General features: G+C 45.6%; 1 protein-coding gene across 2 annotated transcripts in view; it reads left to right on the top strand.

The window, feature by feature from the left end:
* LOC140395731 (monocyte to macrophage differentiation factor-like) overlaps nt 1-11,733 on the top strand; it is a 75,807-nt gene extending 64,074 nt beyond the window's left edge. For both annotated transcript variants that reach the window (XM_072483877.1, XM_072483878.1), the window contains 4 exons: nt 2,427-2,501; nt 3,255-3,356; nt 3,938-4,007; nt 7,994-11,733. In XM_072483877.1, the coding sequence (XP_072339978.1) occupies nt 2,427-2,501; nt 3,255-3,356; nt 3,938-4,007; nt 7,994-8,197 (451 nt within the window). In that variant the 3' untranslated portion in view covers nt 8,198-11,733. The remainder of the gene's footprint in view (nt 1-2,426; nt 2,502-3,254; nt 3,357-3,937; nt 4,008-7,993) is intronic.
* Nucleotides 11,734-13,795: the final 2,062 nt, after the last annotated feature.

Genomic DNA, 13,795 nt, shown 5'->3' with positions numbered 1-13,795 from the left:
TGAATGTGTGTGGGGAGTGTAATGTGTGTGTGCGGCTGGGATTTGTGTGTGTGGGGAGTGTAATGTTTGTGTGCGGCTGGGATGAGTGTGTGTGGGGGGTGTAATGTGTGTGTGCGGCTGGGATGAGTGTGTGTGGGAGTATAATGTGTGCGCGCGGCTGGGATGAGTGTGAGTGGGGAGTGTAATGTGTGTGTGCGGCTGGGATGAGTGTGTGTGGGGAATGTAATGTATGTGTGCGGCTGGGATGAGTGTGTGGGGAGTGTAATGTGTATGTGCGGCTGGGATGAGTGTGTGTGGGGAGTGTAATGTGTATGCGGCTGGGATAGTGTGTGTGGGCGGTGTAATGTGTATGTGCGGCTGGGATGAGTGTGTGTTGGGAGTGTAATGTGTGTGTGCGGCTGGGATGAGTGTGTGTGGGGGGTGTAATGTGTGTGTGCGGCTGGGATGAGTGTGTGTGGGGAGTGTAATGTGTGTGTGCGGCTGGGATGAGTGTGTGTGAGGAGTGTAATGTGTGTGTGCGGCTGGGATGAGTGTGTGGGGGGAGTGTAATGTGTATGTGCGGCTGGGATGAGTGTGTGTGGGGAGTGTAATGTGTGTGTGCGGCTGGGATGAGTGTGTGGGGGGGGGGTGTAATGTGTGTGTGCGGCTGGGATGAGTGTGTGTGGGGAGTGTAATGTGTGTGTGCGGCTGGGATGAGTGTGTGTGGGGGGTGTAATGTGTGTGTGCGGCTGGGATGAGTGTGTGTGGGGAGTGTAATGTGTGTGTGCGGCTGGGATGAGTGTGTGTGGGGAGTGTAATGTGTGTGTGCGGCTGGAGTGAGTGTGTGTGGGGAGTGTAATGTGTGTGTGCGGCTGGGGTGAGTGTGTGTGGGGAGTGTAATGTGTGTGTGCGGCTGGGATTTGTGTGTGTGGGGAGTGTAATGTGTGTGCGGCTGGGATGAGTGTGTGTGGGGAGTGTAATGTGTGTGCGCGGCTGGGATGAGTGTGTGTGGGGGGTGTAATGTGTGTGTGCGGCTGGGATTTGTGTGTGTGGGGAGTGTAATGTGTGTGTGCGGCTGGGATGAGTGTGTGTGGGGGGTGTAATGTGTGTGTGCGGCTGGGATGAGTGTGTGTGGGGGGTGTAATGTGTGTGTGCACCTGCAGCTTGTCAGCCTCCCGAGTGCCAATCACGGACCCAGCGAATCCGTCACTGTTTTTCATTGGAATGGATTGTGTTCCACGTGGGGCCGTGTTAGCCCCTCCACAGTTGCTAAATCGGTCCAGGTTTGGTGTCTTGAAAGTCCACGAATCCTGCATCAGCGCCAACACTTAGACTCAGAAACGGAGAATCCCGCCCATGAGATTTATCCAGATTCTATATTGGAAATAAATAGCAAATATCAGACTAGAATCGGACTTGTTTCAAGTGAAGAGAGGAGCATGATGAGACACTTGTCAAAAGGTTTCAATCTGTACACAGAACAAATGTTCCAAGAATTATATGTACTTCCAGGGGTGAAAACTGGAGGCAAAGTTTCATAAACTTGGAAAACATTAACAATTTTGATTTGCATCGTGGAACCTTTAGTAAATGAGCGAGAGTCAGAGAGCAGAACACTGCTACCATGGGAACAGGAGCGAAGATGAGGTAAAGTAAGTAGTAATTGTGTCTTGTTAAATTTGGGTTTTAGATTGTGAGTTTTCTTGTGGTTAACACATCCTTCTTGTCATAAAATTACTTCTGGCTATCTGTATTCTTCTTCTGACTTTGGCATCACATCTACCATCTTCTATGTACGATCTTTATTAGTGTTCTGTTATTGTCCAAAATAGACAAACTTATCTACTTGTTCTAGTGTGACACCATCCACCTCAGTCTAATTTCTTTCATTGTATTCCTTCTATTATTGTTTTTGTCTGTGTGTTCATACTCAATCCATATTCTAAACTCCTAGGTTTTACTTGATCTATGATATTTTACAGAGCACCTTCTGATTCTGTGAGTAACGTAATCATCAGCGTACAGCAAGTTCCTTCTAAAATCCAAATACCCTTAGTTCAGCAACTTTCCTTCCTTCTCCATGTTGACAGTCTCATGCTTGCTTACACAACACCTCCGAACTAGCTTTCCTCATCACCTGTCTTCCTGCAATCTGCAGACTTCAAAAATCCAAATTTATCAAGACCCAATTACTACTTCCTTTGCCTCATCTTCGCTCCCGTTCCCACTGTTCTGCCCTCTGACTCTCATCCATTTACTAAAGTTTCCACGATGCAAATCACAATTATTACTGATTTCCAAGTTTCTGAAACTAGTTTGATTCCGTTCTGACTGCCTTGCCTCCCGTGGGTGTGATTGTGCACAACTGGCAAACCAGTCTGTTTGGTGTTTACATGACTGGTGTGGGGAAGATTTATGGATGTTTATCTTTTTGTCCTATTTGACAGAACCATGGAGCAATGCTTGCACATGTGTGACCGAATTGTTATCTACTTCTTCATTGCATCTTCTTACGCACCATGGTGAGTATCTTGGGAGACAGCGTAGGGATGAATAATCACTGAACAACGCAGAGAACTTGGTCCACATCACATTCTACCCTGACGGAATTGGATGAGTTCTGCAGTCCATGGGCTCTTGTACAATTGTTGAGGCAACTTTCTGGCAGCAAGTATCACTTTGTTGTTGGAAATGATTGTGATGTTAAAAGACCACATACTCTTCATTAGCCCTGCCGGACACCTTGTGACAAGTGTTAATGCTGAAATCAAGAAGTATCTGTGTATCTAACTGGAACGCTCAAACTCAAGCTAATTTTGTTCTCGAGTCAATCATATCCTGTCTGATATCCTGTCAGTCTGTCATATCCTGTCTGATACAGCAAACAGCTGACACAGGGTACAGCAAGTTGGATACAAGTTAATTTTCCAGTTTATTTTGAGTTAGTCGATTGGCAATTGAGTGTTCCTTTTGAACCTCAGTGGCTCTGGATGATAGAGGGTGAAATCTGCCAGTGGGCCATTCCTGAAGGCTTCCTGACTGTCTTCCCATTGAGGACAGGAATGGGCTTGGCTCTGATGGTTCTGCACAGACACTACTGAAGCTCACAGATAAAGAACAGTCACAAGGGCAAAGTACAATAACAGCATGCAACAGTAGGACCTCAGCAAGAGATAATGCTTTCCGGAGACGAGGTGAACCCTGAACCTTCACTTGCTGTGTACTGTGTAACACATTGCCTGTCTGAAAACCCACCTAATATCTTTCTATTGCAGGTTAAATCTCCGGGAGCTTGGGCCCTTGGCATCTCACATGCGTTGGTTCATTTGGATCATGGCAGCTGCTGGTACCATCTACGTCTTTTTATACCATGAACAGTAAGCGAATTTTCAAGAAACTCGACTTTATTCGGAACAAAGCAGCCCTCTGGTTCAACATCCTTTCTGCCACTTTAAACATTTGCTGTGTCCAATACCAGCACACTGTGCTTGCAGTGTATACATCTACAAGATGCATTGTAACTGCTCACCAAGGTTTCTTTGACAGCACCTCAAGCCTGTGATCTTCGCCAACTGGAAGGCAAAGGCAACAAAAGTATGGGGAAGTCATCACCCCACATTTCCCTTCCCAGTCACTCATAATCGTTACTTGGAGCTATAACGTCCTTCCTTCACTCTCGCTGGGTCAAAATCCCAGAACTCCCTCCCTAACAGCACTGTGGGTGTACCTACAACACACGAACTGCAGCGATTCAAGAAGGCAGCTCACCCACCACCTTCTCGAGAGCAGTTCAGGATGGGCAGTGAACGCTGGCCGAGCCAGCAACAGCCACATCAGAAAAATAACTACTTAAACATTCCTCTACATCTGAATTGTTTGAAACACATCAGTAATTAGCTGAGAGCACAAACCAAAGTTTAATTTGATTATATTTTATATTTGTATTTTCTTTGCACAGGTATAAGATTATTGAGCTGCTGTTTTATTTGACAATGGGATTCTCTCCTGCTGTGGTGGTGGCATCTATGGTAGGTGGTTAGAAATAATTCTCTTTGATTCCCCCGTGTAAAACTCACCAACTCAAACTGTTTGGGCTTATCCTACCACCAGGGACATGAGGTTTGCCCTATATTGACTCATGAGAATGTCATCTCTGCCCACTCCCATTCTGGAAAGGAATCTAAATTCTCATCATTCCAGGTGTTCTGCTTTATTCACTTTCCTCCGTGAATATTCCAAGCAACAACTCAATTTAATCAGAAATTCTGTTCAGTTACACAGTGAGTGACCCTCACCCTGAATAAACAGCGACTCTGTACAGTTACACAGTGAGTGACCCTCACCCTGAATAAACAGTGACTCTGTACAGTTACACAGTGAGTGATCCTCACCCTGAATAAACAGCGACTCTGTACAGTTACAGTGAGTGATCCTCACCCTGAATAAACAGCGACTCTGTACAGTTACACTGAATGACCCTTACCCTTAATAAACAGTGACTCTGTACAGTTACACAGTGAGTGACCCTTACCCTGAATAAACAGTGACTCTGTACAGTTACACAGTGAGTGATCCTTACCCTGAATAAACAGTGACTCTGTACAGTTACACAGTGAGTGATCCTCACCCTGAATAAACAGTGACTCTGTACAGTTACACAGTGAGTGACACTCACCCTGAATAAACAGTGACTCTGTACAGTTACACAGTGAGTGATCCTTACCCTGAATAAACAGTGACTCTGTACAGTTACACAGTGAGTGATCCTCACCCTGAATAAACAGTGACTCTGTACAGTTACACAGTGAGTGACACTCACCCTGAATAAACAGTGACTCTGTACAGTTACACAGTGACTGACCCTTACCCTGCTGAATAAACAGTGACTCTGTACAGTTACACAGTGAGGGATCCTCACCCTGAATAAACTGTGACTCTGTACAGGTACACAGTGAGTGACCCTCACCCTGCTGAATAAACAGTGACTCTGTATAGTTACACAGTGAGTGATCCTCACCCTGAATAAACAGCGACTCTGTACAGTTACACTGAGTGACCCTTACCCTGAATAAACAGTGACTCTGTACAGTTACACAGTGAGTGATCCTCGCCCTGAATAAACAGTGACTCTGTATACTTACACAGTGAGTGATCCTTACCCTGAATAAACAGTGACTCTGTACAGTTACGGGAAGGAGCTGCGCTCCGAAAGCTAGTGACATCGAAACAAACCTGTTGGACTTTAACCTGGTGTTGTAAGACTTCTTACTGTGCTCACCCCAGTCCAACGCCGGCATCTCCACATCTGTGGAGTTACACAGTGAGTGACCCTTACCCTGAATAAACAGTGACTCTGTACAGTTACACAGTGATTGATCCTCACCCTGAATAAACAGTGACTATGTACAGTTACACAGTGAGTTATCCTCACCCTGAATAAACAGTGACTCTGTACAGTTACACAGTGAGTGATCCTCACCCTGAATAAACAGTGACTCTGTACAGTTACACAGTGAGTGATCCTCACCCTGAATAAACAGTAACTCTGTACAGTTACACAGTGAGTGATCCTCACCCTGAATAAACAGTGACTCTGTACAGTTACACAGTGAGTGACCCTCACCCTGAATAAACAGTGACTCTGTACAGTTACACAGTGAGTGACCCTCACCCTGCTGAATAAACAGTGACTCTGTACAGTTACACAGTGAGTGATCCTCACCCTGCTGAATAAACAGTGACTCTGTACAGTTACACAGTGAGTGACCCTCACCCTGCTGAATAAACAGTGACTCTGTACAGTTACACAGTGAGTGATCCTAACCCTGAATAAACAGTGACTGTGTACAGTTACACAGTGAGTGATCCTCACCCTGAATAAACAGCGACTCTGTACAGTTACACTGAATGACCCTTACCCTTAATAAACAGTGACTCTGTACAGTTACACAGTGAGTGACCCTTACCCTGAATAAACAGTGACTCTGTACAGTTACACAGTGAGTGATCCTTACCCTGAATAAACAGTGACTCTGTACAGTTACACAGTGAGTGATCCTCACCCTGAATAAACAGTGACTCTGTACAGTTACACAGTGAGTGACACTCACCCTGAATAAACAGTGACTCTGTACAGTTACACAGTGAGTGATCCTTACCCTGAATAAACAGTGACTCTGTACAGTTACACAGTGAGTGATCCTCACCCTGAATAAACAGTGACTCTGTACAGTTACACAGTGAGTGACACTCACCCTGAATAAACAGTGACTCTGTACAGTTACACAGTGACTGACCCTTACCCTGCTGAATAAACAGTGACTCTGTACAGTTACACAGTGAGGGATCCTCACCCTGAATAAACTGTGACTCTGTACAGGTACACAGTGAGTGACCCTCACCCTGCTGAATAAACAGTGACTCTGTATAGTTACACAGTGAGTGATCCTCACCCTGAATAAACAGCGACTCTGTACAGTTACACTGAGTGACCCTTACCCTGAATAAACAGTGACTCTGTACAGTTACACAGTGAGTGATCCTCGCCCTGAATAAACAGTGACTCTGTATACTTACACAGTGAGTGATCCTTACCCTGAATAAACAGTGACTCTGTACAGTTACGGGAAGGAGCTGCGCTCCGAAAGCTAGTGACATCGAAACAAACCTGTTGGACTTTAACCTGGTGTTGTAAGACTTCTTACTGTGCTCACCCCAGTCCAACGCCGGCATCTCCACATCTGTGGAGTTACACAGTGAGTGACCCTTACCCTGAATAAACAGTGACTCTGTACAGTTACACAGTGATTGATCCTCACCCTGAATAAACAGTGACTATGTACAGTTACACAGTGAGTTATCCTCACCCTGAATAAACAGTGACTCTGTACAGTTACACAGTGAGTGATCCTCACCCTGAATAAACAGTGACTCTGTACAGTTACACAGTGAGTGATCCTCACCCTGAATAAACAGTAACTCTGTACAGTTACACAGTGAGTGATCCTCACCCTGAATAAACAGTGACTCTGTACAGTTACACAGTGAGTGACCCTCACCCTGAATAAACAGTGACTCTGTACAGTTACACAGTGAGTGACCCTCACCCTGCTGAATAAACAGTGACTCTGTACAGTTACACAGTGAGTGATCCTCACCCTGCTGAATAAACAGTGACTCTGTACAGTTACACAGTGAGTGACCCTCACCCTGCTGAATAAACAGTGACTCTGTACAGTTACACAGTGAGTGATCCTAACCCTGAATAAACAGTGACTGTGTACAGTTACACAGTGAGTGACCCTCACCCTGCTGAATAAACAGTGACTCTGTACAGTTACACAGTGAGTGATCCTCACCCTGAATAAACAGTGACTCTGTACAGTTACACAGTGAGTGACCCTCACCCTGCTGAATAAACAGAGACTCTGTACAGTTACACAGTGAGTGACCCTCACCCTGAATAAACAGTGACTCTGTACAGTTACACAGTGAGTGATCCTCACCCTGAATAAACAGTGACTCTGTACAGTTACACAGTGAGTGACCCTCACCCTGCTGAATAAACAGACTCTGTACAGTTACACAGTGAGTGACCCTCACCCTGAATAAAGGTATGGTGAAGTCGCCATTGTGCTAGATGACGATAGGCTGCTTTCCCCTTTGTGGGGGAGATCTGATTGATGGTGATTTAACCTGAGGATCCCCACACCTCAGGTGAGGGGCAAGGTTGAATAGGGGTTGGGGGGCCTTCATGAATAACCAGTGACTCTATGCAGTAGCACTGAATTGCCATTAGTTGGTGCTGCTCATGAGCAAGGTTTATGTTTCCCGAGCCCCTCCAACTCTCTCAGTATTATTGAGTCAAATTATTAGCTTCCCCCCCCCCCCAACCCCTGTTCTTTTTTGTGTGGTTACCAGGTCTTTGTAAGCCGCCTGGTTAAATGCAGTTGGTTAACTGGATAAATGTGGACTGGGTTTGATGTTTGATCTAATGCGTACTCTTGTGATGCAGCCAAACACTGACGGCATCCAGGAGCTGATGTGGGGCGGCATGCTGTACTGCCTCGGAGTGGTATTCTTCAAAAGTGACGGGATCATTCCTTTTGCCCACGCCATCTGGCACATCTTTGTGGCTTTGGCTGCAGCAGTGCATTACTATGCCATTTGGAAATACTTGTACCGGAGCTCTGCAACATCCACGTGGAAGGACTTCTAACCTCCCGGCTGCAACTGGTGCCATCAGTTACACTGTTAATCCGTTTATTTGGACAAGTATATTTTTACACATGGGAACGGACTGGAGAAGACAGATGCGAGGCACTGGCTTTGGACCATGTTCCTACGACCCCCCAACTGTGAATGAACACAGCGGCGTTCTCTAGACACTGACGCGAAATTCTAACATCCTCAGGGTGTCCTGTCCCTTCGCCGTTTTGTTTTGCTGAATTCGCTCTGATTCGCCCGCTTGTTGGCTTCTCTCTCAACTTCAGTTTGACTCAATGACATTGAAGTGATTTATAGATTTATGAGTGGAATAAGTGAGGGTAAACGGAGCCAGTTTAAGAACAAATCTGCAGGCTACCTTTTCTAAAGTGACCAATAGCCTTGTTGGATTGTCAAGTTAATTCTGAACACCCACAGCGTGCTGAACTGATACATTCCAATCGCGTGACATTTTATACCTCGGGCTTCAGTTGCCAAATTTTAGACTGTCTCTCAGTGATTTTGGGTGGGCTGCTAGTTCACGTTTGATGGTAAAGAATTTAATTAACAGTTACTGTGTTTCTGCAAAGCACTGCTTCTCAGGGTGGTGCTGGGTGACAACCGAATGAAGAGGAATGTCGTACATACTCTCATGTTGCAAAGAGGGTGTGTGAAAAGATCCCAACGATATTTTAAGTCGGTTTCTGTCTATTCCAGCAATGGACTGATGGTGAAGAAAGCAACAAAAAGCACTTTTTGCGGGGGCGGGGGTTGGTCATTGCTACACAGCAGCCAGCAAACCGCGCCTCACATGCAGAGAAACGCTTGGGGATATTTTTCGAAATCCAAGTCGGTTACCTGAAGTCATCATTGGAGAGATTCTGATTACCTCATTTTTGTATACGAGAGGCAACCCTTTTGTTCGGCCCTGCCGAGCATTGCACAGCTCTCACTCAGCTTTGTGTTCTGCCTTCTCCATTTCCCCTGTTAGCCAGTCCAGCAGCTGTTGTTGCTACTATGCTTCCTGGCTACTCCCACCATCTTAATACTGTGATTTAAGCTGAATGAATAAATGGTTTATATTTTATCGAGACTTATCCCAACCCTGTACAAATATTTCTTTTGTATGCAGCCAATGCACTCTGAGAAAATGGCCCTACTCTGTTTAATTTTTTCCTTCCTCTTCACATCCCACCCCTTCTGAAATGCGCCCCCAGTAAAGGACGTGAGCATTCCAGCCTGGATTACAGATCCCACCATGTGGAAAAGGCGGGAGGCCAATTCAAATCTACCTACAGCAGCTGCTGGGAAAGGGGAGCCGGAGACCAGTCATCATTCACTCAGGTTAGGGACCCTGTTAGAAATCCAGAGAGATGCCGATTGTGGTCAGTGCAGAGAGCTTGGTGCTACCCCCTAGTGAGAGTGAACCGGATTCAGTGTTTCTGTTACAATACTCCATAGGTGAGTAAAATACCTCAGTGGTTGTGTTTAGGTTTCAACGGTGCTTTATGTCAATCTGAACAGAAATCCAGGTGGCATTTTTAGTAATTCATTAAAGTAGTAACCTTAACTTCAAACCCAGTCTGACTCAGAGAGAGGTGTCAGGTTGGCGAGGGGGAGTGTCTGTGACGTGTTGTGCCAGAGTTTACACTAGTTTCCAGAGCAGTTCAACATTGGATGATGCACAGGATGGGAACATTGACTTAATATCTTCATCCATGTGCTCCAAACCCTATGACAAGAGATTGCAGCTACAGTGCTCAGCTTCTCTGTACACTGGGTAAAATGTGTCTCAGCACAGCTACTGATTAACTGCAGAGACCTGTGCTGCTGTTGTACTGGAACTCAGTAAATGGGTTACTGGTTCATTCTCACAACTTATCCTGCTCTCTGCACAAATACACCAGGTCCGCTCAGTAGTGGCTTTACCTCTGTGCTGTATATATGTGTGAATATATATTTATACTATACACACACACACACATACACACACACACACACACACACACACACACAAGAGCTGACCCTGAGATGTGTATCAGCTGGATGAGACAATAATCCCCTTTTTACCAGGCTTGTACTGTCCATTACTGTCAGGAGTTCCACAATATTTACTGGGTCAGGGTTTACTGTGCGACTGTTTGGGGTATAATTCAGATGTTCAGTTGTACATCAGGAAGGGAGGAGTCACTAATAATTGATGATGTTTGTGAGGACCAGGCTGCTTTGTTGTATTGACTCGGGTTGTGTTTAGTTTTACCATGCTATGATTCTCTGTGGTTTGTAATCATTTGGGGATTTAAATAGGTGCATGCCAGGATATCTAGAATTTATTTTTATATTCCTGATCCAGATGCTGTACTCCCCAAGTGTGAAATGTTTACTAAGTTTACAAGCGATGAATGCTGCTCCCCGATGGTTGTCTCCAGCATGCAAACTGTCTGTGCTACCTAAAGCTTTCGGACTTCTAAGTTGATATCACTTGCAAATCACTTTCATACATGCACAGGTGCCCATGAACTTCCACAGTGTCAGAAACTTTGTTTTTGTCACACACTTGAATGTTGCAGAGTCTGTGGAGTCAGTATTGGGTTTCCAGCACATTAACACTAATACTGGAGTGAAAAGAAAAAGTTGTTCACAGTGATTCCAAATGGGGGATTTCAGGATAAGACTTGATTTTCCTCTTGCTTTCCATTTTCTTCAAATTGGGGCATTGAACCCTTCAGTTAGGGAAAGTACACAAATTGGATAATTGGTCTTATCTGAGTTTAAATGTACTCTTAAACAGCAGAGGTTATAATGTGTGTGTATTTAACACACTAAGAGTGCCAGATATTTGAGATAAGCAACCAATTCAGACAAATGTTCCTGTTGAATGGTGCCTGATGTTTGTCTAACTCCTGCTGCTTTTGACATTTCCTGCCTTCCCACCTGCCCACTCTTCAGTTCCAGGCCAGCTATAATCTGCTTTCCTTCTGGGAGATGCTGTGAGGGAGCAGGTGAGAGATGGCGACCAGCGTTAACTGAAGTTAACCAGTTACAATTGGCCACAGTCTCGGGCCATGTTGGAGGAGATACAGGAGTTTCTTTCTGTGCTCCAGTCGGAATGCCCAGCCGTCACTGTCTGAAATTTCCTGGGATAGTCTGCACTACTCCTGACTCATGAGGCGATATGGTCCAATCATGACACCTGAATTCTGACCCCAAATTACCCACTGGATCAGCACTCGGCTCCTAACATTTTTACTCAACTATTGACCATTGATCATCTTAGCTTAATGGACCGTGTCCCCTCAGAGCTTCTCTGTCCACTATTCAGCTGAGGACTTTTAAATTGTTTCTGATTTTGATGCTCCATCACTTCTGAAATATTTCATCCACCTAAATGGATTCCAAGTAATCTTTTTAAATAAATTTGAGTCTGCATTGATGTGACAGGGTTGATATATTGAGCCTTTTGCTGGGAGTGTTGTATGTTTTCTATATGACTGTACTATGGATATGAATGAACCACATTGCAGATAAATAAAGGATGCATTTTGTGTACTTCTGGTTTTTATATGGTTGGCAAATGATGTTCATAACTCGTGTTGGGTGTTATCACCCACTGCTAGAACGGACAAATTCACAAAACTCAAGAATCCATCCCTGAGCCTGCCATCATGTTTCACACATGCATCGCGCTGAAAAACATGGAGCGAACTCATTCTACAGAGATTATCACCAGCTTCCTGTCTAGTTTTGTCCCCCTACAGAACTAAAACTTCATTTGTAGTTTTCTTCCTGCAAGAATGTTTATTTTCTGTTAGAATGTTGAGTCTCACCAGGCTGAAATTCGATCAGCAATTACAATCCCCATCAAACAGTCCCAGGACAGGTACAGCACGGGGTTAGATCCAGAATAAAGCTCCCTCTACACTGTCCCCATCAAACACTCCCAGGACAGGTACAGCACGCGGTTAGATACAGAGTAAAGCTCCCTCTACACTGTCCCCATCAAACACTCCCAGGACAGGTACAGCACGGGGTTAGATACAGAGTAAAGCTCCCTCTACACTGTCCCCATCAAACAATCCCAGGACAGGTACAGCACGCGGTTAGATACAGAGTAAAGCTCCCTCTACACTGTCTCATCAAATACTCCCAGGACAGGTACAGCACGGGGTTAGATACAGAGTAAAGCTCCCTCTACACTGTCCCCATCAAACACTCCCAGGACAGGTACAGCACGCGGTTAGATACAGAGTAAAGCTCCCTCTACACTGTCCCCATCAAACACTCCCAGGACAGGTACAGCACGGGGTTAGATACAGAGTAAAGCTCCCTCTACACTGTCTCATCAAATACTCCCAGGACAGGTACAGCACGGGGTTAGATACAGAGTAAAGCTCCCTCTACACTCTCCCCATCAAACACTCCCAGGACAGGTACAGCACGGGGTTAGATACAGAGTAAAGCTCCCTCTACACTGTCCCCATCAAACACTCTCAGAACAGGTACAGCACGGGGTTAGATACAGAGTAAAGCTCCCTCTACACTCTCCCCATCAAACACTCCCAGGACAGGTACAGCACGGGGTTAGATACAGAGTAAAGCTCCCTCCACACTGTCCCCATCAAACACTCCCAGGACAGGTACAGCACGGGGTTAGATACAGAGTAAAGCTCCCTCTACACTCTCCCCATCAAACACTCCCAGGACAGGTACAGCACGGGGTTAGATACAGAGTAAAGCTCCCTCTACACTGTCCCCATCAAACACTCTCAGAACAGGTACAGCACGGGGTTAGATACAGAGTAAAGCTCCCTCTACACTCTCCCCATCAAACACTCCCAGGACAGGTACAGCACGGGGTTAGATACAGAGTAAAGCTCCCTCTACACTCTCCCCATCAAACACTCCCAGGACAGGTACAGCACGGGGTTAGATACAGAGTAAAGCTCCCTCTACACTGTCCCCATCAAACACTTCCAGGACAGGTACAGCACGGGGTTAGATACAGAGTAAAGCTCCCTCTACACTGTCCCCATCAAACACTCCCAGGACAGGTACAGCACGGGGTTAGATACAGAGTAAAGCTCCCTCTACACTGTCCCCATCAAACACTCCCAGGACAGGTACAGCACGGGGTTAGATACAGAGTAAGGCTCCCTCTACACTGTCCCCATCAAACACTCCCGGGACAGGTACATAAGAACTAGGAGCAGGAGTAGGCCATCTGGCCCCTCGAGCCTGCTCCGCCATTCAATGAGATCATGGCTGATCTTTTGTGGACGCAGCATCACTTTCCGGCCCGAACACCATAACACTTAATCCCTTTATTCTTCAAAAAACTATCTATCTTTATCTTAAAAACATTTAATGAAGGAGCCTCTACTGCTTCACTGGGCAAGGAATTCCATAGATTCACAACCCTTTGGGTGAAGAAGTTCCTCCTAAACTCAGTCCTAAATCTACTTCCCCTTATTTTGAGGCTATGCCCCCTAGTTCTGCTTTCACCCGCCAGTGGAAACAACCTGCCCGCATCTATCCTATCCCCTTCATAATCTTATATGTTTCTATAAGATCCCCCCTCATCCTTCTAAATTCCAACAAGTACAGTCCCAGT

The sequence above is a fragment of the Scyliorhinus torazame genome, chromosome 18 (genome assembly GCF_047496885.1).
Source record: "Scyliorhinus torazame isolate Kashiwa2021f chromosome 18, sScyTor2.1, whole genome shotgun sequence".
Classification (NCBI taxonomy): Eukaryota; Metazoa; Chordata; class Chondrichthyes; order Carcharhiniformes; family Scyliorhinidae; genus Scyliorhinus; species Scyliorhinus torazame.
This window is presented reverse-complemented; position numbering and strand designations above follow the sequence as displayed.